The 27,119-nt window shown below is 44.1% G+C and overlaps 1 protein-coding gene across 1 annotated transcript in view; it reads left to right on the top strand.

Annotated features, from left to right (window-relative positions):
• The first annotated feature begins 11,752 nt into the window (after positions 1–11,752).
• Positions 11,753–27,119, top strand: part of Tmem178a (transmembrane protein 178A) — a 59,379-nt gene continuing 44,012 nt past the window's right edge. The window contains exon 1 of the mRNA XM_031356749.1: positions 11,753–12,255. Coding sequence (XP_031212609.1) covers positions 11,856–12,255 — 400 coding nt within the window. The 5' untranslated portion in view covers positions 11,753–11,855. The remainder of the gene's footprint in view (positions 12,256–27,119) is intronic.

Genomic DNA, 27,119 nt, shown 5'->3' with positions numbered 1-27,119 from the left:
TCATCACCTTTCTTTTTCCATGGATGGTGCAGCAGCTCTTTCTCCCATTCCTTAATATCTTGATGGCATTTTAAAGACCCTGTGTTCTGAATCAACTTGTTGCTGTTTTACCCAAGATTCTTCTCCAAATGTCCTGCATCCTTGCTGGACCACGGTGCCCACTCACCATGAATGAAATGGTTTTCCTCACCACCAAAGTGCTCCCATTCACCTGTGGCCCAGCAGCACATCTATGGACACCTCTGCCCAAGGTTTCCCCATCCTCTTGACACATACCGTCGCCTGAGAAATACCAATTATACCGATTAGTAAAGAAGTTCTGCAATGACAAATTATCACAGTTACTCATCTCCCTGCTCCTTCTGCTGTGTCCTGAGCTCTGGTGACCATTCCTATAGGTGACAATGCTGTACACACCTATGACAGTCTTTCCGTTTATCTAGCAGATCCTTTTCCTTCTTGCTTGCATATGTGAGATGAGAGATTAGGGAACAGACTAGCAACCAGCAACGTGTTTGGTTTGGGCTATGCACACCCATCTTCTAATAGTGTATGAAGCACTACTACCTGTAAGTACTATGTATACATACCTCTGAATATGGAGGGTATGGGAGCAGACCTAGAACAGACTGGATTGGAGTACAAGGCAAAACTGTGTCTTTTAGTAAACTTTTAAGGAAAATCTTCTATTAGCTATCTAATACCTATTGGTGCCTAATACCAATGATAACGTGTACATCTTAACATCAGATTAAGGAAAGAATCATCCCCAGGGAGCAAGTGTTGATGTAATCCAAACTGACAGTCAAGATAGAGAATCACTTGCTTACACCTCTAGCACCAAAGGCCCCTCTTCTTGTGTATCCTACAAAAGAGGCCCCAAACAGTACTTGGAGCCTTGAGCATCTTCATAAATGCGGCCCACTGTTCTCTTCAGTATATTCTGTTCTGTTGCTTCTCTTGAATGAAATCTCCTCACTGTTTTGGAATCTGTACGGGCTTTGATTTCAGGCCAAGAACCTGGAAACACCTGGCGCGGGTCTTTACTGCTATCAACATACCAACTTTGCCCAGCTTAAAACAAAACAGAACAAAACAAGACAAAGGCAAAGACAAAAAACAAAACCAAGAAAAATCTACAAAAGCCTCCGTTTCTTTTGTGTTTTATTTTCCTCATTAATTATTTCTGTTAGTGAGCACACGCAGGCCATGCCTCATCAGAACATACTGTAGCTTATTTCCACATCACCCCCTCCCCACTCATTACTCTCCTGAACAAAACACTCTGTTCATGTTTCCTTCCTCTTCTTATTCTTCCTCGGATCTACTCCAGTCAAGCTCACACCCTAGCACCATTGAAACTCTTACAGTGAGGTTTCTGGTGACATCTGTATAGCCAAGACCCACAGTGAAGTCTCCCTCTTGTCTAGTTCAGTGAGTCACACAGTCACTCGCTGACTTTGGTGGCTGATGAATCCCTCCTGTCTGAAATACTTGCTTCTTTTGGCTCCCGGGACTCTGAACTCTTGCAACTCTTTGGCCACGTCCTTTCGGCTCCTTGTGCTTCCCTAGACTGCGATAGATGGTGATTTTCCACGTCCCAGCCCTTGACCTTTCCTGTCAAGGCTTACTCTCTGGCTGATGTCATGCAGTCTCATGGTTGAAGCCTCATCTATATTTGGATTCTCTTGGTTCCAAGTTTCTATCTTTAACCTGAACTTCTTCCTTTAACTCTTTGCTTGCACATCCCATGGCTTGCTTACTGTCTGTACTTCTCAGCTAATAGAACTCTTAGTGCACTCTGTCTGAGCTCCTAAAGTGGTCCAAGCTTACACCTCCCTCCAGCAGCTCGTGCTTTGTCTGCTGACTCTACTGTCACCCTTCCCTTTTGTTGTCACATTGGAAATCCTTTCGGTTTTACTTTCAAGACCTCCCCAGAAACCACAGGCTTGTCACTATCTGACAGGCTACCTCTATCATGGTCTAAAACCTGTCACCTGCCTAGGAATTAAACAAACAGCCCGTACAAGGACAGATGCTGAAGTCCCACCATGCAGACTGTAACAGTGGCTCTGCTTCTCCAGTTTCCTTACTGGGAAGACTGGGATCCTAACAACAATGCTGCTACTATGACTAGAAGCTGTGGAAAGGATTAAAGAGAAAAAAAACACATAAAAATATTACCAGCCCCTGTCAAATAGCATGAGACCAATATATGCTGAGTATTATCTATAAATCTATAAAAACTCCATGACAGCAGATGAAAGGTATCAGCAAAATCAGAGAAGTTATGGGAATAACTATTCCACTGAGCATAAACCAAGAGGATCTTTACATAGTCAAACCTAAGACAAGTGTGGTGGTGTGTGTCAATAACCTCAGTGCTTTGGAGGCAGAGGCCAGAGGATCAAGATTTCAAGTTCATCTTCAGACAATAGTGAGTTCAAGGCCAGCCTGGGCAGCATCAAGTGTTATGCCAAAAATCCAAACATGAATAAATAAATAAAAATTAATTAATTAATACCCAAGCCCATGCTGAATCAGGATAGAGAATGTTTGCATCAACTACTCTGACCTGTGCCTGTTGCATCTGGGATGGGCTTTTATCTGTCTTACAGTTTTACAGACAGACAATCATTGCTAAGATACCTCGGTCTTGTAGTACTCGGTTTTATCATGTTGCTCGCCTCTGTTTTAAGAACCATTTCTTCTCCAAATCTCCTTCCAGGTCCCAGAAATCACAGGTGGCCTTAACCTCAATCCTGGCTCTATTCTAAGTTGATTTCCCCAGTAACTCCTAAGGATTCCATATCTGGTTTACCTTTGCTGCTACCAATTAGTGCATTTAAATTAGCCCAGCCTGCGTAGCTCTGCATCAGGCCCTCTGTACACTGCAGCTTCCAGATTAGTGTTATAAGGGATTCCTGAGTGTGCAAACAAGTGGATCTCTGGCTCTTGCGTCTTCTGTTGGGTTCTTTTCCTTCTGTTGGTTTGTCTTGTCCAACTTTAATGTATAGTTTTGTTTTATCTTATTGTATTTTATTTTGTTATATTAAGAAGTGAATGACTGAATGGATGAATGAATGTATGAAAAGGTAGCATAAAGATTAACAACTGAACTGTCACTTATACCTGCTAGGGGCAGGGGAGAGAAAGTCAGTTTTCTCCTACAGAGTAACACTGGGTATATCAACCATTCCAGCACATGCCTCACATTCAGGACGGCTGACCAACATATAACTGAACTCCACAATTATTTTTTTATATGTGTACTTTTATTTGGTTATGGTTTGGCAGGTCTTTAATTTTTCTTTTGTGGTATGGTTTTGCCTTATTTTCTTGGTTTTGAGGGGCTCTGTTGTATTCAGTTTATATTTGCTCTTTGAAAAAGAACTTAAAGTTGGATGGGTAAAGAGGGAGAGAGGATCTGGAAGGACAGGTGAAGTGAAGAATATGGTCAAAATATATTGAAATTTTAAAATTATTTTAAATTATAAGATATTTAAAGCTACACTAAAAATGAGCCCTATAAATCTAATTAATGTAGCCATGAATACCATTTTAAATTCTCATTTTATTGGGAAAAAAAGAAAGCTCAGGCTTGTTGAGAAAGGTGGTTGCTACAGAAAATTGTAAGCCACGAAGTAAGATATGAAAAACTAATAATTATCCACAAATTCCAAGGTGAGGCCAGTCAGCCAGGCCTCCTTGGGTGAGAAAAAATAGACTAATTAAATAATTTTCCTGAATACCCCAAAGTAACCTTTCCTATTTGTGACTAAACTTCATCAGTGGAAACTTTAAGGATTTCTTCTGGCTAAACGCGGGGGTTTCTAGGAGAGAAGCACTTTCTGTGGAGTTGGGGTTTCCGCAGGGTTCCTGAAGCACGAGGTGCCTTGGCTGGAAAACACTAAGAGACATCTCCCTCACTGCCAGCCTTCTCTCTGACTTGCCACTCACATCATCCAAGGCTCTCCATCACAAGTAGGTTGCCTACACCGAATAAATTAGGCAGATGAAGCTCATACATCAACGCCACCTACTTGGACTCCTTTTTGGCCACTGATGCGTTCCCCCCTACCCCTTTTTAATCAGCCTAATAAATCTGACCCTGACAAGGTCCTGCCTGTCTCCATCCTGTAGTTGAAGGTGCAATGGTAATTTGTCCCCAAGCTTTCATTCCAGTCTCTCCTTGAGTGACCATCAATGCCATGTGGTACCCATTCATTACAGGGGCTCAGGTGTGACCATGAGGATCATGTGCCAAGGGCTGCCAAGCCCAGTGACTCCTTCCAGGAGGATCGCATGGTTCTCCAAGTACTATGTGCAGCCAGTGCTCACACTCAGCAGTGCCTGCTGAAATCCTGGCACCCTGAGTGCTGTGCTGAATAGACCACACCCTGAGCTATTCTTCTGAGCATCCAGCTGTTGATAGCTGTTCACATCCAAGCTAGTGAATACCTGGACTTGCTCAATTTTTCAAGGGATTTATCCAAAACAAGAATTGAAGACAAAAATAGAGCTGTCCAGGGTGTGACCTTGCTCTCACAGGTGGAGACAAATGCTTATGGGATCCTGTCGATTTGAATTTGACTCAATCTTTGTCTCCAGATCTTGGCCATGAGAATCAGGAATGTTGACCCAGCTCATGCTGGTGGTGTTTATGTTCCTCATGACTTGGTACCTTCTGCCTTCTGGGAGATATCCTTGCCCTTTCTCATGCCCTTCTTAAAGGAGGAGGGAGAGAACATATCTCACTCAATCAGAGGAGGAGGGGAGAGGGTAATGGAAGGAAGGATTGTGGGAGGTGGTGACTGGGAGGTGTGGCAGTGGTCAGGATGTAAAGTGAATAAGTAAGTAAATAAATGAAAGAGGAGGGTAGTTTTTTCTCTCTTCTTACACAGGTGCTGTTCAAGGCTGACTTAATGTCCCCTTGTCCTCTGAGAGCTTCTCTAGTCCTTATTCAAGAAAGAAATAGTCCTGACACACTTACCCATATGGTATGATTTGTGCCTGGAAGATGCAGCAGCTGTGGGCAGTCATTTCGCACACAGGCCTTTCCAGCTCATCCACTGTATTAAGACTTGGGAAGGTGAAAACACCTTATCAGGCCTCAGCGTCTCATTTCTGCTGTTCACAAAACCACATTAACCCGCCTTTTTGGGGCCCATAACAAATAGGCTACTGAAAGAGCGTAATGGTTCCTCCTAGTTTGGATGCATATCATCTCATTGATACTATGGGCAATTTATGTTTTGGGGGCTTTAAACCAGGCCTTTGTGCTTTTCATTAGGGTCCAATCCTTGGAAGGATAATGTTCTGACCACAGGATTATGGCCGGCAAAAATGAGCAGTCTCCAGAGCTTGTTGTTGCAGATAAATGACAAGCGTGGTGACAAGAGCCGTCGATTATGTTGAGCACTTGCTGTGCATCAGCTTCACACCCATTGCCTGAGTGCTTTGTCTTCTTCAGATTCTGCTCTCATCCAGAAGGAGGACCCCATTCTTATCCCCACTTCACAGGCAAGGAGCCAGAGGCTTGGAGTCTTCTCCTCTAATGAAGCTCTGTATTTTCCAGGGTCTCAGGGTCTTGACTCCAACCTCTCAGCTTTTTAATGCCATACTTCTCTTGAGCAGTATCATCTAGCCTTATGAATTTAGCCATCAATATGCAATTTGTGCCTATATGTTGATATCGCTAATTTAAATCTCTACTCTAAACTCCCCCTACTTCCTCTGCTTGGGAACACACCCAGGACCTTGCCCACATCAAGAAAACATTCTACCATTAAGCTACAACCTCAGCCAGGCTGCTTCTCTTAGTCTTAAATCCACACATCCAACTGCCTTTTCCACTGGGCTAAGTGCCATCTCAAAGTCAACATGTCTAAAACATTCCTCTGCTACTCTCTCTAAATGCTTTTCTCCTCTGGTCTTCCCCTTAGAGCTCCTGGCTCACACTGAAAATGTTGAGTGGAGCTTGGTTTTTGGTCTCTGTCACCTGCGCTCACAGTGATTCTGTGAATTTGACCTCCACCCATTTCCCTGTTTCAGCTGCTGCTTCCTTGGCCCATGTGCCAATGGTGCCTACCTTGACTAGACCATTGCCCCTGACTGGTTGTCCTGCCTGATACTGGCCATCCCCTGCATCCAGCCAATTTCATGCAGCATTCATGTAAATGAGTGACATTTACAAACATGAATCAGTTTGTGCCCTTTCCCTGCTTAAAACTCCTTAAAGATTTTCTTTTGATTCAAGTCCAAGCTCTATGTACGGTTGAACTTGACCAATGAGGCAGTGCCATTTCATACTTGAGTTAACTCCCATTCCTTCATCTTTCATCAACTATTCCCCAGCCACAACACCCAGTTTTTAGTTCCTTCTCTGTACAAAGCTCTTTCCTGCCTCAGGGCCTTCGTGAGGACGATGTACTGTCTCCCTGGAAGACTCTCTCCCTGTATAGGAATTCTGCAAATAGTTTTGAATAAGTGAAGATAATAGGTTGCTTCTTTTATTTGAATGTAAATAACGACATGGACATGCGTCACTAACAAAATATTTAGCCATTTGCATCCATGACATCTACATTAGATGTCCTTACTATAATAGACACAGGGGAGGGAAGGAAGTGGGAAGGATATGATGACTATGTGAAGTAGACATTTATAGCCTAGTTGTTCAGAACTATGTATCTGAGAAGATGGGTAACCACCTGCCTTGCACTTCATAGTTCGACAGCACTGAGTCTCTTAGCTTCGACAGCACTGAGTCTCTTAGGCCGGCTGTTTTGACCCAAGCACCTATGTGCATTTCCCAGGTCCTGGGTTCTTTGTACAGATACAACTGTGAAAGAAGGTTTAAGTCTGAGAAAATGGGTAGTCATTTGCTAAGTCTGGCTCTTTCATCCATCAAGGCAGCCTCACAGGTGGTTGTGAATTGGAGGCAATGGACATCTTAGCTACATTCAGTTTGACCTTGGTTATCAAATATCACCCAAGAGCACAGAATCGAACCCTAGTATCTGCAAACACAGACAAGGTGGGGGGGGTGCAGTTAGGTATGGCAATTAATGAGCCGCCATCTGCCAGCACATCACACTTTGAGTGGGACTTAACATGGTTATGGGTTCCTTTGAACATTTTTCCCCTACCATATGTGCTTAAAGGATCCAAAAAGGAAACAGCTTAATCCAGGAATGTGTAAAAGAATGGTGACATTCTGTGGTGTGTCAGTGAGATGAGAAACTTATCAGGCACCATCTATTTCAGGGCTTTTGTGGTATTTTGTGGTTTCAGGCATCTAGTCTGTGACAAAATGGCACTGTCAGGATGATTTTCCACATGTGTGGGATCCAGAAGAGCACCACGTTGTGGGTGCTGCTTCTAAAAATATACCTTTGGGTTTGCCCTGGACTTCACTGACAGAAAAAATGACTTCTTTTCTTCGAAGAGCCTGAGATGGTGTTGTTGCCACATTTTTCAGAGTGGAAACTTCTGTCTCTAGACTAGGTCTTCCTCTGAGATGTTTGTGCCCCTGTGACATCATTTGTCCAAGCTTTCCATTGCTTCTTACACTTCTGTTTTCCTCCTCTAGAAACTTAAAGCTTCCTAGGGCATGTGTGGACCATGTTTCCTTCACAGTGGCAGAATCCAGTGAGACCTAGCACCAAGACTGACATTGGAAGTGCTTAATATATCTTGAGTTAAAATAACATTGCTTCCAGAGAAAAACTTAGAGAAGATATCTCAAGTATTTTTAGAAACGACATATTGTAGATCAACAACATAATTGACTACATCCTTACATTAAGTACTGGAAAAAAATGTGTGATATTACCAGGAAAAAGGAAGCCTCACTTTTCATGAGTTAGTTCCTAGTTTTGGTTAAATAACATAGGCTTAATCCACGTGTTCAAAATAAGGAATGGTGGAACTTAGAACCTTGGCACTATTACAGAAAGGCAAAGGTCTCTTAGAATATTTATGACCAGCAATGTTAGCTTAGCACTGATGTGTCAATAAATCATTGTCATAGTGTCATAGCTCTGGGATACATAGAGGTGTGTGTGTGTGTGTGTGTGTGTGTGTGTGTGTGTGTGTGGTGTAGACCTTTTTATAAGGAAATATTTATGCAAAGACTCTAATGATAAATATGATCAAAGTTTGGCACTCACATATTATAGTAAGTGTGTTTGAGAAAAGCAAAAGTGTTCTGTTTTCTAATATTTAAAAATGGCCAATATATCAGTTGGGGAATGCTATGGGAATACTTAACAGTAACAAAGTAACAAAGCTCTAGGGAAATTCAGTGAATTATTCTCCTAACCTAAAGAGTAGGGCATGTAAGGTGACAGGAGGAAGGGGACATTAAGAAGAACATAGTGCCAACAGTATCTGTGGTGACTATAGAAAGAGCTGGTCCTGAAATCCTGGGGACCAAGGAGAGCAGTGCCATGCCAGTCTGGAAGCAGGACCGCTAGAGGCACAGCCATGGCTACTGGAAAAGACCCAGAGGGATGGGTGTACATGACACTTCAAAGGAAAAAGCAGCATGATTTGGGAAATTCTGAAATGTCGAATTTGAGAGGCTCTGCTGATTGTCAACAGCAGAGAAAAAGAGATTGGAGGCAGGGCAGACACAACGTAGGGAAAGACGAGCTTGAGGTTTGGACGTGTTGAGTTCAATACAGTGATGTTCCAGGTGGAAATTCTCCAGATTTCTCTCTGCCCCTTCACAACAGGGCTGCTTAGTGAGGGATGCACTGGGGTATTTGGTCTGGAGATAGCAAAGATGAGTTTTAGGCAAGTGAAGCAAGCAATGCTTGAAAATTTTGCGGTTCCAACCCTGCTAATGCTGAGCCGTGTATGAAGCCATTAGAGTAGTCAGGCTAGATGACTTAAAGACGTGGAAAAATATTTGTTTTACAGTGTCCATAAACACTGAAATTTCCAAATGTACTAGACAAACATAAAATTGAAGAATCATAACCTGAATGGGATGCTAGTATCGCTGGTATTTTTTCCTTGGCAAAACTGAATCTATCTTTGGAGAACTAAGTCAAATGTCTGTCCTCAGCCCACCTGACTCCCTGCTCCCCAAGCAGTTGGTCTGCCTTCCCACAACACTCTGTTTATATTTCTGCGACAGCCCTTGCCTCTGGTTCTGTGCATGCTTTTCCCTACTTGCCACCAGACTGGGAGCAGCATGAACATGGGAACAGTTTTCTCATCTGTGCATTCCTAGCTCCGGAGCAGCTGTGGTTGGTGGGTGACAATTCATCACTGGAAATCTCCAACAGAGGAATGCTGAAAACGTGGATGAAGCGATGTGCAGTCGCTGTAGCAAAGCCAGTATACACATCACATGTCAGTTTTCTCCGACGCCGATAATGCAGAACCAGCAGAGGCAGCACTCTCATTACACACTGCTGGCCCATATTTGTAATGTGTGACATTTTTTATGAAATACTGTCAAAGGCAATCCATCATTGAATAACCTTTAGATTATGTGCTGAGGTTGATTTTAAACAGAGACGTAAATGAACTCCAAGGATGATGCTGGTTTCTAAGAAGGATATGATCAAAGAGTTCCACATAGGTAGAACACCATGTTCTATAGGCAGGACACTATGTTCTTTTAAGTCACATAGCAGTGACTGAAAAGGGTTTCTGCTGCCTTTTCTCACTTTAGGACAGAGTTACTGTGATGATAATCATGTGACTATGAAATGTAGCTGAGTATTTGTGTCTTGTAGTACATCAGGTGAGGACATGATAAAGGGATGAAGACAACTAAACAGGAGGCAACCTTTAAGACTCTCCAGGTTTATAATAACTATCTTGAGAAATTGCCACATGTATCTGTATATGACACAGCACCCTACGTTAATTTCAGATGCCAGTTGGACTCACAGTTAAAGGGGCTCTGTATATCTGGAAAGATCTATAATCTTATGCATATTATAGAATATAAATAAAGGAAACCTTCCAAGACCCATCATTTCCGTATAAATCCTGATAAAGCTGCCTCTGCTGGGTTTAGTGTTTCCTGTTAAGGGAAAGCTGATTGTGAGAAGAACACTAAAATTGTAATTCTTTGTCTTCCTTAATTAGACCCAGAGCTCACCACAGTTCTTGCTGAAGCTGTGAGAAAATCCAAGCAATAATTCACATTGTCAGGTCAGCAGAAACGGACATGGGGGTCTGATATGACCAAGATTTGCTTAAGGGATCTTTCTGTGAATCGAATAGCTCGGAAGAGTTACATGCCTTTCCGCAGAAAAAATAACCCTGAAGATGTTGAGCACAAGCAGCAATGGAAATAGATCGCAGCAGCATCTTGTGCCACCTTTACAGATGCCTTTCTATAGGAGGCAGATAAACCATCTTGATACCAATGGATATGGGGCACTAATTAATAAGTCCATTAAAGCACGGAGTAATGACATTTAGTATCTAATGAATGCCTCATAATCTCTTGAATCATTAATATTTCATAGCGTCAGAGAATAGTGATAGCCGTCCTGGGCTGGTACAGCATGGTTTTCTGCCTCTGACATGGCCCCAAGGGTGTATTGCACCTTACCTTGTAGACTATATATGTGCATCATTCACTCTGTACCTTGGTCCGAAGGATTCCTCTTTTAGAAAGATCCTGCCTGCCATTTTTAGAGTGAACATCTGTGACTTCAGAAAGCCCCAGAAAAGCAGCAAGCCTCAGATGTTGACTGGTGTAGAAACACTGGTTTGTTGTTGACCCTTGATGACCACCAGAAAAACTAGCCCAGGAGAAAATCATTACTTTGATTTATCACTGGGGGGCTTGCTTTATTCAAAGGCAACATTCACTTGGCAGAGCAGGTGCCACTGCAAGGCCATATTGATCCAGGAGAACATCAGTCACTCAGGCGTGGAGACAGCCCAAGAAATAGAAGTCTATCTCAGAACCGGCAGAAATGAAGTGGGCGGCTATTATCTCTGACTGTGATTCTGTAGCTCCAGGGACACTGGGCATCTTGCAGAAGAAGGGCTGGAGCAGAGAGAAAGGTTCCAGGCTGTCATGAGCCTGAGAGAGGGAAAGCAGGTCTACAGAGCTAGCTGCCAAGGTCTCTGAGATTGGATCCTTCAGAAGTCTAGAAAAGAGGCTGGCTGCTCTAGATCAGAGTCTAAGGAATCAAAACCACCCGCGTTCAAGGATGGGATTTGCTCCTAGAGGCAAAACAGAGACAGTGATCAAAATCAACTTGGACAAGAGGCAAGATCCTGCCTGATGTTGGTGGATGTCTTGTAAGGTTGTGGGAGGGACAGAGGACCGCGGTGTGTGCATGGGTAGGTGGTGAGAGGGTAGGACTGAAGGTATATAAAGGCAGAAGGAGCCAGGGCCACAAAGGCCCGCAGGAGTGGGTTAAGAGCATCTGGAAGAGTTGAAGAAAAGTACAGGGAAAGTAGGAACGGACGGGGTTAAGAGAAAAGGGACGGAAGAGAGCAAAGGGAGGATGGAGAGCAGAGGTGAAAGCAGGGAGAGGGGGCTGGAGAGAGGGGACTGACCACGGGAGCTGGAAGCAGGGAGAAGGACGAGGGGCGTGCTCGGCTGGGGTAGGGGGTGGGCTGTGGAGTGCGGGGAGCCAGCTTGGGGGGAGGGCCGCGGGAAAGTGAGAGCACCGCGGGAGGGAGGGCGCGGGGCCGAGCGGGAGGAGACTCCCGCAGGGGAGTGAGGCGGGCGGGCGGCCGTGGGAGGGAGAGTGCGGGGCAGGTGGCGGGGAGGGAGGGCGCTCGGCGGAGCTCCGAGGCCAAGTGCATTGTGTCTGGCGGCGGCGGCGGCGAGCCCACCGGCGGCTGCTGCTGGCCGGGAAGCCATGGAGCCACGGGCGCTCGTCACGGCGCTAAGCCTCGGCCTCAGCCTTTGCTCCCTGGGGCTGCTCGTCACGGCCATCTTCACCGATCACTGGTACGAGACCGACCCCCGGCGCCACAAGGAGAGCTGCGAGCGCAGCCGCGCGGGCGCCGACCCCCCGGATCAGAAGAACCGCCTGATGCCGCTGTCGCACCTGCCGCTGCGGGACTCGCCTCCCCTGGGGCGCCGGCTGCTCCCCGGCGGCCCCGGGCGCTCAGACCCTGAGTCCTGGCGCTCGCTTCTGGGGCTCGGTGGGTTGGACGCCGAGTGTGGCCGGCCGCTGTTCGCCACCTACTCGGGCCTCTGGAGGAAGTGCTACTTCCTGGGCATCGACCGGGACATCGACTCCCTCATCCTGAAAGGTGAGCGGCGGGCGCGCCCCGCGTCCCTGCGTCCGCGCGCGGAACACAGCCCGGGCATCCCAGGGGCGCGCGGGTCCCCGCGGTCGCCTCTCCAGTCGCTGCGCTCCGTTGCCCCGCGCATTTTTCACCCTTCCAGGCTGCTTTCCTGCTTTCCTTCCCCAGCTACTCTTCTTTCTCCCTTTTCTTGCTCTTTCATGCTATCCTTCTTTTACCATTTTCCTGGACTCCGTTTTACCCCTCACCGCTGTCTCTTTCTCTTCCCTACTCTCCTCCCGTCCTTCTCCGCCCGTGCACCTGGCTGACTTGGGATGTCGATGTGGATTTTCTTGACGGTGTTCCCAGGGAGGGTGACAGCCACAAAGACTGATCTTTCTCAACTAGGATCCTTCCCTCAAGTTGCATTTTCCTTTGAGACATGTCCTCTGGAAGAGACAAGGTGTAAACCTCAGAACAGGGAAAGAGCTAATGGATTGAGCTGGTTGAGGTGGGCATTCCAGCCTGGAGGATTCCTGGGGAGCGAAGGTCTGTCCTCCAAACACTCCAAGTTCAGGATCTTTTTGAACTGGACGTCTTATTCCCCAATTCACTAGTAAAGACACCTGCCTTACTACTCTTTATTCATTATTCATCCTTCCTGATGCCCACACTCCTCAGGGTCTAGGTAGCCTCTGAGGAGAGCCAAGGGCCAAGTCCTTGAAAGTAGACTTGCGCTCAAAGAGTCTACCTGTCAAGCTCGTGTGGTTGTGACACATCGTAGGTTGTCTTTATTGTTATGTTATTGGGCTTTGCGTTGGTAGAGCATCGGTTTGCTCTTCTGGAATCTAGGTAACACCTACCTTATGTATGTAATCAAGTAGTTTGTATATTTTTTTGTAATCCTCTTTTGTAGAGCTTCCTTTAACTTCTAAAGCTCAAACCTTAACAGAATTTTTGTTCCCTGAAAGAAAAACAAATAAACTTCTTTTCCTTCGACTCACTGTTCCCAAAAGGAAGTCAGAGGTCAGTCCATCTGAAAATATTTAGAAGCAAGCGAACAGATGTAAATTGAATTACAGCTTGCCGTGGAACTACTGTGAAAGGAGGGGGTTAATACTGTGCTGGCCTTCCCCATCTTGCTCGTTGGCATAGTCTTCATTTCTCAAACATGTCAATTTCCTCCTTCCCATGGCTAGCCCAGCTGGGGACTACCATCCAAATCTGTCTGTATATGGAAGGACTCCAGCAATTTGGGGGGCAATCGGATACAGTAATCTTCCTTTGGGAAGTAAAGCTTTTTCTTTTCTGTTCCAACTTGCATCCCAATCTGATTTCTCCTCATGAAGACACTGCATAATTAATCCTGATAGTAGCGTCGTCACACACGAACAAACTGTAAAAGCCGATTGTGGAGGCTCAGTTCTGGAATGCTCATTTAGGCAAGGCAATTTTGAAAGTAAGCAGTGTAGTCTGTCTTTGGAAATGGCAGAATTGCATTTTACACACACACACACACACACACACACACACACACTCATTCCCCTGTGCCTAGAGTATTTCACTGCATGCAATTTGGATAGAGTGTAGTGTCTGAAACAGCAGAGCAGAGTCTAGCCCACAGCAGGAGAACTCCCACAGGGATACTTCAGGATACTTATGGAAATGTGCAGGCTAGCTGAGGTGTCCAGAATCAAATGATCTTAGGAGATGGAGACTGTTATCAGAGGTTGGTGAATCCAACCTTTCAATCCACGGTTCTAACCCTGCTACAGTTTCTGACAGATGGCCACCCAATACAGTACCTGTACAACAGAACTCATGCTAATTAGATGAATTACAGTGTTCTGGTCATGAATGTATCTTTTAGATGAAAAAAAATTGCCTCACATATTTACTATTGATAGTTGCCAGCTCATCCTTTGTGGAGTACACTGGGGCTTTCTGGCCTGTCAGAAGACAGGGTCCCCCTACTGCATCTGTTACTAAGCCCCAGCGTGTTTTCTCCCACAATTGTTCAAACTTACTTGGCCTTTGGTTTTGTTGTCTCTGCCTATGAGGGCTGACTGTTCTTTGGAGAACTGGCTAGATCTGAGATGTATCATTGTTTTAATAACAACAATGTGAATTTAGATTCCTGGGAAGCTAATGAGCTGATAGTGTTAGGAGGTGAGGAGCTCGGATGGTAGTGTTAGGAGGTGAGGAGCTCGGATGATAGTGTTAGGAGGTGAGGAGCTCGGAGCAGAGGATGGCACCGGTCATGACAGGATCGATTCCTTGTTGAGGAAAAGGCCGGAAGTGCCTCTGGTCCTTCCAACAGCAGTTTGCTACTAACCCACTTTAGGCTGCATGAGTATCTCTTCTGGGTCTCTTTCACCTCTGGGAAATGTAGGGACATGGAAATTTTATTAAAATTCTGATTCTGTGAATAATATGGAAAAGCAAAACTGTACATATTTACCTGTCTCCAGCAGATGGTTCAGGCATCTATATTAGGAAACATTGTTACTGTTGTTTTGGCACCTGACATCAAATGGCTGTGACCTGACTTTCCTAGCATAAAACACTAGAAACTGTCAGCACGTGCACCTAAAACATCTGTTTAACTGGAGGCTCAGGGTCTACTTTCTACTTTCCTCTCTGAATTACCTTATGAGTCTTATAATCATTTAGAAATTTTAATCATTGACAAGTTGACTCAGATGGGAGATTAGACAGGAGTCACAATGTAGCTTATAAACTCTCTGGTATGTTTAGTGAACTTTTTTTTCTCATTTAGTGAATGTTTGAGACAAAAATAAGCCAAGCTTTTCAACCTGTGGTCATAGAGGACAAAGGTGGGATGCAGATGAAGGTTGCAGAAAGGGCAGCATAGAAAAGTGTTAGGATGTCCTGTTTCTGGAGACTCAATATTGCTCAGGATTAAAGAAAACCACACAGGACAGATTGGTTTGGAAATGATGTATGTAAACTCTATAGTATTTTTTTTTATAAATAACTCTTTTTTTAAGATCTATTTGTTATTATATATAAGTACACTGTAGTTGTCTTCAGACACACCAGAAGAGGGCGTCAGCTCTCATTACAGATGGTTGTGAGCCACCATGTGGTTGCTGGGATTTGAACTCAGAACCTTCGGAAGAGTAGTCAGTGTTCTTAACCACTGAGCCATCTCTCCAGCCCAACTCTCTAGTATTAATCTATCCAAGAGAAACCACACAAAAAGAGAAGCATCCATCTCAATGATACAGAGATTTGGGAGAAAAATTAAATTGTTTTTATTGTTGTTGTTGTTTTGTTTGTTTGTTTGTTTGTGGTTATTTTTGTCTCCTTTTATGATTCTAATTCATATTTATCTAGTTTATTCTTTAGACAGTTTAGGTTGGACCTCCAAGCAGAACCTTCAACAAGAGTGGTTCATTTCTTTTCCTCTATTCTTCTTTCCTTCTCCCCTCCCTCCCTCCCTTCCTTCTGGATATGAGGTCACATGTATCCCAGGCTGGCCACCAACTCACTAAGTGGCAGAACCTTAGAGACCTTGAACTGAGTGACCTTGAACTTCTGCCTTGAGTCTTTCAGGCTTCACTTCCTGGATGCTGGGATTACTTCTGCGCACCTGGTTTATGCAGTGCTGGGGATCAAATCCAGGGCATGCTAGACAAGTGCTCTACTAGCTAAACTCCATCCCCAGCCTGAGGTAAAGTTATTGGTAAGCATTTTAAAGACCAGGACTATAACCCTGTGCTGCTTTTCTAGGCCCACAATGAGCTATTCCCCAACAGTTTGAACAGTGTTTCTCTGGCATTCAACCTCTCCCTTTCTGAACACTCTCTGTCTTGCCATCTTGCTTACTTGGTGTGTTCATCAATCTTTTCTTGCTGTGACAAAATACCGGAGAAAACCAACTTACTTTTGGAGCATGTTTTCGGCTCATAATTTCTGTCCACAGTTGGCTAGTTCTGTTGCATTTAGTAACTCAGGGAAGCCGAAACACCACGGTGGAAAGCTACTCACCTTGTGGAGGCTGGGAAGCTGAGAGTAAGAGGAGGCCTCGGGGAAGGGCACGGCCTTTCAAAGCACAGGAGAGTACACCCTGGTTGAGCCAATTCCTCCAACTTCCTTGAAATAACACCATCAAGTTTTGAATCTATCAGTGATCCGGTCAGTTCTACAGATGTGCGTCTCTGAGCATTGCATTAAGCACATGGATTTATTTTAGCGGGGGTTGGGGTGCACAGGATTCGTGTTTAAATATAATTCTAATCTAACAGGAAATCTTATCAAATACTTTAAAATAGTCTACAGTATACTTCTTTAATTTACTTTCCAATTCAATTAAAAATGAAAGCTTATGTGTGGAAGGTAAAATTAGAAGATTTTGGAATGTATTGAGGGTTCCCCTGTGTCTCGTTCTAAGTTACTTTTGCTGTGCGTTCTTGTAGTCCTGACTTTTTTTTTTTTTTAAAAAAAGATCATTTTATGTGTATGACTGTTTTGCCTGCATATAAGTCTGTGTACAATGTGCATAGCTGTGGGGGAAGGGAGCAGAAGAGGGATTGGATCCCCTGGAACTGGAGTTACTGATGGTATGAGCCATTGTATAGGGGCTTGGAATCGAACCCTGGCTCTCTGGAAAAGCAGTCAGTGCTCTTAAACACTGAGCTGTCTCTCCAGCTGGTCTCTGCTTTTTTGGCTCCAAGAAAGCTTTCTCGGTCAAAGGACTAGCTCTGAGAATATGCAAATGAGTCACTTCTACCTAATCAAATGAGAGGTGTGGAATAGTTGAGCAAGCCAAGTAGGCACTTGAACAGAATGGACTTAATGCTCTGGGCTTCAGGCTCCTCTGTGCTGCTGGGAATGCAGGAGGCTTGAAAGAAGCCGTTCTGTATAAAAATTCTTTGATTAGGTTAGGCCACTGGACTTGGCATGATCTATGTAAGGTCTCAGAAAATAGAAAGTGACCTAAAGATAGGTTCTACCTTCATTTAATCATCATGCATTTATTTACTCAAGAAATAGAAGATGAAGCATCAGGCATCGTCTTGACATAGAAGACACACTGAGAGCTGCACAGAATGGACAAAGCCCTTCCTTCTCAAGCGTACATTTCAAGGAGCAGTTTGTATTTTCTAGTGCATTACGCAGAAGCTACTCTTAGTAGGTGGGGGAGATTACCTGACTAGAGTGGAGAGCACTTTGGGAGAGCTGATAGCGCTAGTGAGGAAATGACAGAGAATCTGTATTCTCTGTAGTGTGATGGAGTGTCAAGCCTTGTGGGGACCTGATATCCTGTCCAAGTGCATGGCGAGCTGGAAGGGCAGTGGGACGCGGGTCCTTCTGAAATGTTTTCTATGCTTTCTTTCAGTGCCTAGGAGCATTTACTTTAATAAATAAATGTTGGTGAGACCCTTGGCTGCATTATGTAGAACTTTGGAGACATCAGGTGTGAGTTAGAAGTAGTCACAGGACTCTATTGGAAATCTTAGCTATTAGCTTTAATGTAAAATTATTTTCATTATGAGTTCTTATTAAGAACAATCAACATTACTTTTCAACTATATGCACTTTGAACATGCAAATCTAATTTTAGTCTTGTATTCTGCCTACAATAAACAAAATGAAATTTAAAGTAGTATTTTGCTTTTATGAAATTAAAAATGACAGGATTTCAGAGCTGTGAAGTTATGACTCTATGTATGTAACATTAACTTGTGAAAATGAATGGAGATTGCATTGAGACTTGAAGTAAAAATACATCCTAATGGTCTTTGAAGCAGTCTAATGAGATAAACAGAGATATCAGAAATAGTGAGTGGTACATAAATACTCTGTCATTTTGTTCTCTGTGTGAAAAGGAGAGAGAGAGAAAGATCTGGAAGGAATTTACTAGGCCTGTTCTGCTTTGTGCTAATGATTTATCTGCTCCTCCTGTTGCTTATTCACCACAAAATTAATAGTCTGTACAGGACCCACCAAGTTCTACCTGACACAGAAATAGATTGATGATTTTCTTCAGCTCATTTGTAGACTAAAGTATCGTCTGTGTGGGAATAATTATCTACCAAGGGCAGATCTATCTAGGGAAGCTGAAAGGCCAGCATTCTTTCTCCTTGGCCCAGGAGGGTGCAGATTGTTGCAGACCTTGCCTTCAACACTGTTGGTATGTGGATGCTTCTGTTTTAGGGAGTCTATGGGTGTGATTAAGAGTGAGAGGCCCTGCCAGAACCTTATGAAGACAGAGGAGGATGTTAGCAGCCAACCACTGGACTGAGCAAGGGGTCCATAATAGAGGAGTTAGAGAAAGGACTGAAGGAGTTGAAGGGGTTTACAACCCCATGGGAAGAACAACAATATCAACTAACCCTCCCCCCTCCCAGAACTCCCAGGGACTAAGCCATCAACAAAGGAGTATACATGGCTCCAGCTGCATATGTAGCAGAGGATGGCCTTGTCATGCATCAGTGGAAGGAGAGGTCCTTGGTCCTATGAAGGCTTGATAGATGCCCCAGTGTAGGGGAATTGAGGGCAGGGAGGTGGGAGTGGGTGGGTGGAGGAACACCCTCATAGAAGCAGGGGGAGGGAGGATGTGATGGGGGGGGGGTTTCGGGAGGGAGGGAAACAGGGAAAGGGGATAACATTTGAAATGTAAATAAAGAAAATATCCAATTTAAAAAAGAAGAGTGGTCAAGAGCATGCTGCTCTTTCAGAGGACTCAAGTTCATTTTCCAGCAACCATGTCAGGTTACTTGCAGCCTTTTATATCTACAGCCCCAAAGGAACTGGGGTGTGTGTGTGTGTGTGTGTAACTCCAGTTTCAGGGGATACATCACTCTCTGGCCTCTGAAGGCACCTGTACTCATGTCTGTGGGCACATAAACTCTTACACACACACACACACACACACACACACACACACACACACACACAATCTTAAAACAAGATTTTCTTTTTGTCTCCAGACAAGTGGTGCCCGGGATGTTTTTGAGAATGTACTACTCTGATGCTCATCTAGACATAATTTTTCTTCTTCATTTAAAATTGTGTGCAAGGGCTGTGTTAGTATGTGCTCACAAAGCAAAGACAAAAGCAAATTTTGAGGGGGGTGATATTAAAATGGTATAAGTAGACATTTTGCTTGAGACCTAATGCCTCCCCACAAACATACTTTAAAGCCTGCTTCTCTGGATGCTCACTGGTTAGGTCACTCCTCTCTTCTCTTCTCTGGATGCTCACTGGTTAGGCTACTCCTCTCCTCTGGGCAGAAGGGGAGGCTTGCTCACTGGCTGAAATGTATGCATGCTCTCTCCAGTGTTCTGTTATAGCACACATATTTATCTTGTGCAGAGGAGAGGAGATGCATTTTATTTCCACATCAGTTCTGACATTAGGCACAATATTAAATGAGCCCTTTTGATTAAACAACTGCTACTTCATCCTGCCCAACTCTTAATGACTAGATTTGTAGTTTTATCTTGTCCCGTGGCGTGTAGAGGCTGAGCATGCCCAAGTATGATCTTCTCTTTGAACACATTCTGTCACCCACACTCATGGAGCTTATCTGGAACAGGAATTAAGTTCTGGCTACTCTGTCATCAAAAGAAGTGACTTGTTCCATTCTTGCCTGTTTGTACACCAGCAATATTTTTGAAAAGTCATTTAGAAACACGAGTCAACGGTGCTTTAAGTGGTTTGTGATCAAACTTTCCAGAACCACTGACATTTTCATTTACTATGTCCTGTGGATAACATTTAGCAATGGCCTTGAGGGGAAAAAATGGAAACTTTTTTTTTTTTTTGCCATATCATAGAAAGTTCACATTCAATTACACCCGAGTTGCTGTGATGGTTTTTTTTTTTTCTCCCCCTTTAGCTACTGATTTTTCTTCTTCAAAGCTCAAAAAAAAAAAAAAAAATGTCCTCCAACTTCATCAGGCGGACTGCTCATAATTGCCAGTGTTCTTGATTGCTGTGCAACATCAGCTTTTGTTGGAGGAGCATCTGGGATCACAAAGACTCCCTGTGTTACTGCTAATCATGAGGTTCCAAGGAGTGATGGATCCCAAGGATGGAATGGAGGCAGGTCTCAGGGTTTTCTCAACAGGACCAAGAACAGACTCCATTCCATCCTTGTGAACACCCACAGGGCCCCAGACTCCAGCTTATCAGCCTGTAATGACTGGCTGTCAGATTCTCATTGCAGATTGATGATACTGGGATCTCTGCCAAGCAAGCTGTCACCTCAGATCATCGGTGCCCTCGATCCCTCAGCCCACCTTTTCTTTTGTCTGTCTTATCTTCCAGAGAAAGTCCATTGTCTTTCTGGAAGTCTAATGTGTGTGAATACCTGTGGTCCATTTTCTTCTATGGCTTGCTGGTTTCCAAAAATGACAGTAATCAGACTTTGTTGGACTGTCTTCTCCGTATCTCACCCACTTCCAACAACAGCAACTGGTGGGTTGGGAGGGGAAAATGGAAAACAAACCAACTGAAAGATTGGCAAGATAATACAAATAGCAAATGTGTCTCCCTCAAAGCAAAATATTAGCTCATTATTTTGATGACAAAGATAAGATAAATTTTAACCATGTAGATCTGCCTTGGGCTTCAAGATATTTGCCTTTATTCCAGTGTGTGTGTGTGTGTGTGTGTGTGTGTGTGTGTGTGTGTGTGTGTGTGTGCGCGCACACACACATAAGTGTTTATGTACATCATGTGCACCAGTACAGGTGCCTTCAGAGGCCAGAAGGTGTTGGAATTCCCTGAAACTGGAATTATAGGAGGTTGTGGCAACTGAGCCTGGGTCTTCTACAAGAGAGAGAACATATATGTGCTTTTAACCACTGAGCCATCCCTACAGCCTGAGCTATTATCTTAAATAATAATAATAAAAAAACAAGTATTGATATTATCTATAGCTGTGCATAGCTTTTGGTAAAGAGTTTTCAAAAATCAAAATAAAGGCACTGTGACTAGAGAACAGACTTTGTCTTCCAAAGCTGCTAAAATTGATAATGTTTGTTTGTTGGCTTGCTCACGGGGTTTCCCTGTGGTTAAAAGTGATTGTGGTAATTAATCTGCTTTATGGCAAATTTTAACTAAAAGGATATAAGTGAGCTTCTTGGGGTGTGAGCTTTGGTGGTAGTGTGGCAGAAGTGTTTGCTTGCAGTCCAGTGCCAGGAAGCTCATGCTGCATTTGTCTTTCCTGCAACTCAGGCCTGATCAGCTGACTGTAGACCAAGCAATCATGTCTCCAGGGGACGCCATCAGGGAGCTCAGCAGCAGTGGAAAGGAAGAATAGGCCCTGTGATTTACTTTCTCCTTTCTTGAATTACAGAGGATAAAGTGAATTACTTACTGGGTGTTCCCCCCAGCTTGAATTTTTTTAAAAAATATTTTGTTCATAGGTTAAAAAAAGAAATCAATCAACTCTCTTTTCCCCCTTCAGAATCTGTAGGATTTCTGTTTCTTTTGGTTCCTCCAAGGTTTCTGACATATTCCAGCCAGAAACAGATTCTTGAAATTCTTGAAGTGGCAAATTATGTCTGTTCAGATGATTCTGGAAGGCTTGGTTGTCTTTATCACACGACACTCACCTGCAAATCAGCAATGCTGCTTGCATTGCCTGGTGTACTTAGGATGTCGCTGTAGCAATCATAGGACAAGTTGAGTGGGAAATCAGGATGGGGTGGGGGGTGCTTTATTTGGTTGGAACCTCATTTTGCTACATTTTAAGGAATTTTTAATTCGGTATGGGAAATGTAAGTATTTGCCTCATTCAACAGTTAATAAATATTACCCTTAGAAAAACCTATTTTAAAAAGTGGTTTCTTAGTCAAAAATGAATGCCAAATGCTGTCTTTTCCATGTTGGCAGAGCTGCCATCTTTATCACATCCACAGAAATGGGCAAGGGCCTCTCAGTTGGGATTAAGTTCTTGTAGAAAGCTACTTACAGTGATACTTTGATTATAGAGGTTTTAAGTCTCAGCGTTGTGCGAATGCTATTCATGGGGTTATTGAGGGGAAAAAACACACAAAGTTTATCACTTATTGTATGATGGAGAAGTTATGGAGCAGGTTGTTCGAGCAACAATTTGACCCTAGATAAATATCCAGGGGCGGAGGCAGGGGGAGAAGTCGTGATGGCCTACTGGAACAGCCTGTGCCACCTAGAGCTCAGGATTTGTGCTGGGCCACTGCTGACTAGGAGCAGCCCATGGTAGCTCATGTAGCATCGAGTGAGCACCTAGCGTATTGGGGACGTTTTGCCTGGTGGTTACACAAAGTATTGGTAGAAGAAAGCTTGGTAGACTCTCAAGTGCTGGAAATGAGATGGGTGGATGGAAGAGTAAACAGGAGAGCAGCAGCCATGACTGACATAAAGGGCTCTGAAAACAACTGTAGTTTTCTTCAGGTGCTTGAAACAAAAGACGAGAGGGTACCATTTATTGCTCAGCAGTTAACAAGGGAAATCTAGCTAGGTGTCTGCTGAAAGAACATGGGAACTGTGTTGTGTTGCTTTCTCAAGGGCTATATGCATCTCTTTGTCTTGCATCTCTCTCCCTCTATCTCTGTCTGTCTCTGTCTCTCTTTCTCTATGTATCTCTCTCCTGCCTACCCTGTCCACCTTCTCCAACCTTTCTGTTCCCCTTTTCTTCCTCCCTCTTTCTCCTCTCCTCTCTTCTCTCTCTTCTGAAAGAAACTCAAATTAGTAGGAGGTAGGTAGGAAAATACAGGCAGAATCAAAGATTTCTGGCCACCTGATTTTGTGCTGCAAACTCCCATCAGTCAATTACAGCTCCTCTGAGTCCCCTTCCTCTCTCAAAGCTTGTTAGCTGTCTGTGCACTGGGTGAATGTTGTCATCAGCATAAACTGGAATTGGTTTTAAGTTATAAGTAGAAGGCATCCTTTGGAAGGAGAAGGTCTTTTGATTTTATGTAGATGACAAGGAGCTTAATCCACTCTATTTTAGGGGTGGAGGTTGTAGAGGGGCAGTTGACAGGTATAGTGGCATGGGCGGTTCAGTCCTTTAAAGTCATCCTTAGGTGCCAGCACTGATTTAGAAAAGTGGCAGCTGTATAAATAACTCATTACCTGTTGGTCCCCTGAACAGGTCCCTGAACACCTGATTTGGAGAAATGACAGGAAGGGCCATTGAAGGGGGTAACTGTGCATGTCCTCCAAATGTGACAGTTACTGAAATGAATATGTCTGATGGGTACTGAGCAGAGTACTCCCTGCCCTCTCATGTATGCACACAGATGCATATGGGTACTGAGCAGAGTACTCCCCTGCCCTCTCATGTATGCACACAGATGCATATGGGTACTGAGCAGAGTACTCCCTGCCCTCTCATGTATGCACACAAATGCATGTGGGTACTGAGCAGAGTACTCCCTGCCCTCTCATGTATGCACACAGATGCATATGGGTACTGAGCAGAGTACTCCCTGCCCTCTCATGTATGCACACAGATGCATATGGGTGCTGAGCAGAGTACTCCCTGCCCTCTCATGTATGCACACAGATGCATGTGCAGTGGTGATTTGATTATGCTGTGGTGGAAATGGACTGCTCTGTACTAACAGGCACCAGAGTTTCGTTTTGGAAGTTTGTGGCAGGTGTACATTATCAAGGATGTGTTTCTTCCTAAACTATCACAAGGTTCTGTTGTTAGCACTCTGTCTTGTCTCATTTGCAAGTTAAAATGGCAAGCCCCACCCCCCCAGAATTCTTCCGTATATTTAGGTTTTTTTTTTTTTTCTGAAGTTGTTTTTATTTCCCAAAGAGTCAGGTACAGCAGTGTTTCCGATGGGGTATGACACATTATAATTTGGGTTGTGGGTGTAATTTTTTAAAAGGAAGTTAATAAAGTACTTGATAAACATTTATGCACTCCTCTGGGTGGGTTTATTGGTTACAAATCTTTTAGTGTCAAATAACAGAATATCAAAATAAAATGGCTTAACCCAAGAGGGAAAGGCATTACTGTGCATAATAAGCAGTCTGCATCCTGGCTAGTTAATCCCAGAGGTGAGGTGCTGGAAGGCCCTACAGTTCCAGCAATGGCAGCTCGGCCTTAAGCTGCCTTTCTTGGACATGGCTGCTCTCAGTCACTGCCTCACACTGTGGCAGTTTAAAAGCTAGGCAACTGCAAGAGGCTGAACCCTCTTCTTGGCTCACTTCTTCCTAAACGTTCAGTAGGCTTTCCACAAGTCGCATTGGTCAGAGTTAGGCCCTGGGATCATTTTTAAACTAACTCCTGGCAAATGATAATTAACTCTCATAGAGTAATCAAGCTCTAGGCCTTGGGTTGAGGGGTGGCTAATTGTTTTTTTTCAGAATCTAGCTTCGGTTAGCTGAGGACATGTACACATACATGTGGGGCCTGCCATTGTGGGGGCATTGAGAGGGTGGCCTCAGCCTATCTGGGGCCATTGCACGATAGTGTTAGACTGAGACTAGAAGTTAGACTTTTGTTGCTAGCTCTTCTGGTTCATTGTTTCCTCCGCACACTGCCCCCCCCAGAAGGCTCTGCATTCTCCCATCTGGAAACCCCATTGTTTCTCCTTAATCCAGAATGACCCCAGGTTGTACTACTGTTTCTAACAGGCTTGTTTATAACTGCACTTAAAAAATGCAATACAAAATGCCCAAAATTATGCATTTTAGAACTATAAATTACTCTAAGATGAGGTAGTGCAGTTGTTAAAATCAGATATATATTAGACTGGTATGGCACATATGAGAACATCCCCCAGCTATGTAGCCATTGCCTCTTTACCTTTCCCAGTAAATGGGCGTTCAGCAGCAGCCAGGAGAGTCTTGTGGACATCATTCCTTAGAACAGGCACACTTCCCCACAGGCCAGGTCCTCGGATAAACCTGGTCACACCACACCATGGCTTATTTTAATTTCTCTGTTCTGAGGGAAACAGCATGGTAATGACAATGTATTTCATTCCCAGCTCTGGACTGGTTCTGAGTGACCGTCATGGCAACATTCAAGCAGGCATATATACATATATATATTACACACACACACACACACACACACACACACACACACGCACACACACACACACACACACACACACGGGCTTGAGGAGCAAGTCAGCAAGGCATTCTCTGCTATTGCTTGTATCCTTGCATGTCCATAGAGGCTCATATTCAAAATCTGAAGAACTAACCTACTCCAACTCAAAGAAATGCTAGCTGTCTTTGAAACGACATGTCTAGAAGGGCAACCAAGGAAGCCACTGCTTAGCTGTACTGTTTGGAGGAGGGGATGGAGAAAAGGCATATGATGACAGGCCCTTGTTATCTCAGCAGGAATGGGCAGGACACATCACTGCAGTGCACCTTGTGTCTTCTGATGGAATGGCCATGCTCCTCTGCTCCGCTCCTTGGGCCCTGAGAGGTCTATTTATTTAAGTCTGGTATCTGCTCTGAGCAGGAATTACGAAGCAAAAGTGAACTCTTACAGATGGGCTGAGCTAGCAGGATTTTTTAGCACAGAAAACCCGAGAAGATGCTGTAGAGCCACAAGGTGTGTGGGTGGGCACATATTTGGACCACCAGAACGCATGCCAACTTGTAGGTCAGAGAGAGAGAGAGAGAGAAAGGGAGAGGGAGAGGGAGAGGGAGAGGGAGAGGGAGAGGGAGAGGGAGGGAATGTATGAATATCGGATATGCATACAGGGGAAAAGAAATGAAAGGCTGCAGGAAGACCAGGAGAGCAGCCAGGAGGAACAAGTGTTTGCTGAATTCCTGGGAAGCCATCTCTATAGGATCTTACTTCCTGAGTAATCCATTAAGAACAGGCAGCATTTTCAAATGCAATCTCATTGTGTCTGTCTTTTCACTAAAAGATTCCGATGAGTTCTCCCTAAGTTTAAACATATTATTTCCAAAGAAACCCACCATTCCATCATAGATGCGTACTCAAACAATAACGTGTATTTATTCAGAGCAGCGTTCTTCATTACAGCCAAGAGTGGGAACAACTCAAATGCCCATCACCAGAGAAAGAAATGTGATATGCCCACATATCAGACCATAATTCAGAGGTTGATGTAGGTGTAGGTGTAGGTGATGAAATACTGGCACATGCTACAACCTGATGGACTTGGTAAACTTTATGTTCAGTGAATGAAGCCAAGCACACAGAGCCATGTACTGCAGGGTTCCTTATGAAATAACCATAGTACGAAAGAAAACTCACAGAGTCAGAAAACAGGACGGGGAAGTGATTGTTTTCTGGGTGTGAAAACAATCCGGTTTATGAAAATGTTCTTGAAGTAGTGGGAGACTGCATGTTGTACTATCAGTAAAATGCACGATTTTTTAAAATGGTGAATAGCCACAGCAAGAGTCTCCCAAACTGGCAATTTCCTGTTACCCAGCTTCAGGTCTGAACCTCCTAGCAGGGCAGACACAAGCTCTTACCCATGAGTCTCCAGCCACCTTTCTGACTTCATCCCTTGCACTTCTCCATGAAAATCAGGGTCAGGCTAGGCTACACTTTGCCATTCTCACACACATACCCTTTCGCTCCTTGTGGCCTTCTTCTTTTTCCTGCCTGAAATCCCACTCTATCTCTTGCATCTAGATCATGGCTGCCTTTTACTTGAAATTCAAGTGCCATCATATTTTCCTCTCTGTTTTTTCCACTTTATCCTTAGCTCTCCCTTCATTCCCATTAGAATGAGTTTGAGCTTTTATTAATGAATTCTGTTCTTTGACAGTTTCATACACGCACATGATACATGCTGGGTTTTGCCCTCTAAACTTCTTTGACTTCTCCCCCATCCCTTCCAGCTCCCTCCTTCCTTACAAATTTGTTTTCCTTGTTCATTCCTTTTTGTTTTGTCTAGTGTCCCACAGAGTTT

Source organism: Mastomys coucha, unplaced genomic scaffold (genome assembly GCF_008632895.1).
Source record: "Mastomys coucha isolate ucsf_1 unplaced genomic scaffold, UCSF_Mcou_1 pScaffold6, whole genome shotgun sequence".
In the NCBI taxonomy this organism is placed as follows: Eukaryota; Metazoa; Chordata; class Mammalia; order Rodentia; family Muridae; genus Mastomys; species Mastomys coucha.
Note: the sequence above shows the minus strand (reverse complement) of the source record. Positions and strands in the feature narration are given on the sequence as shown.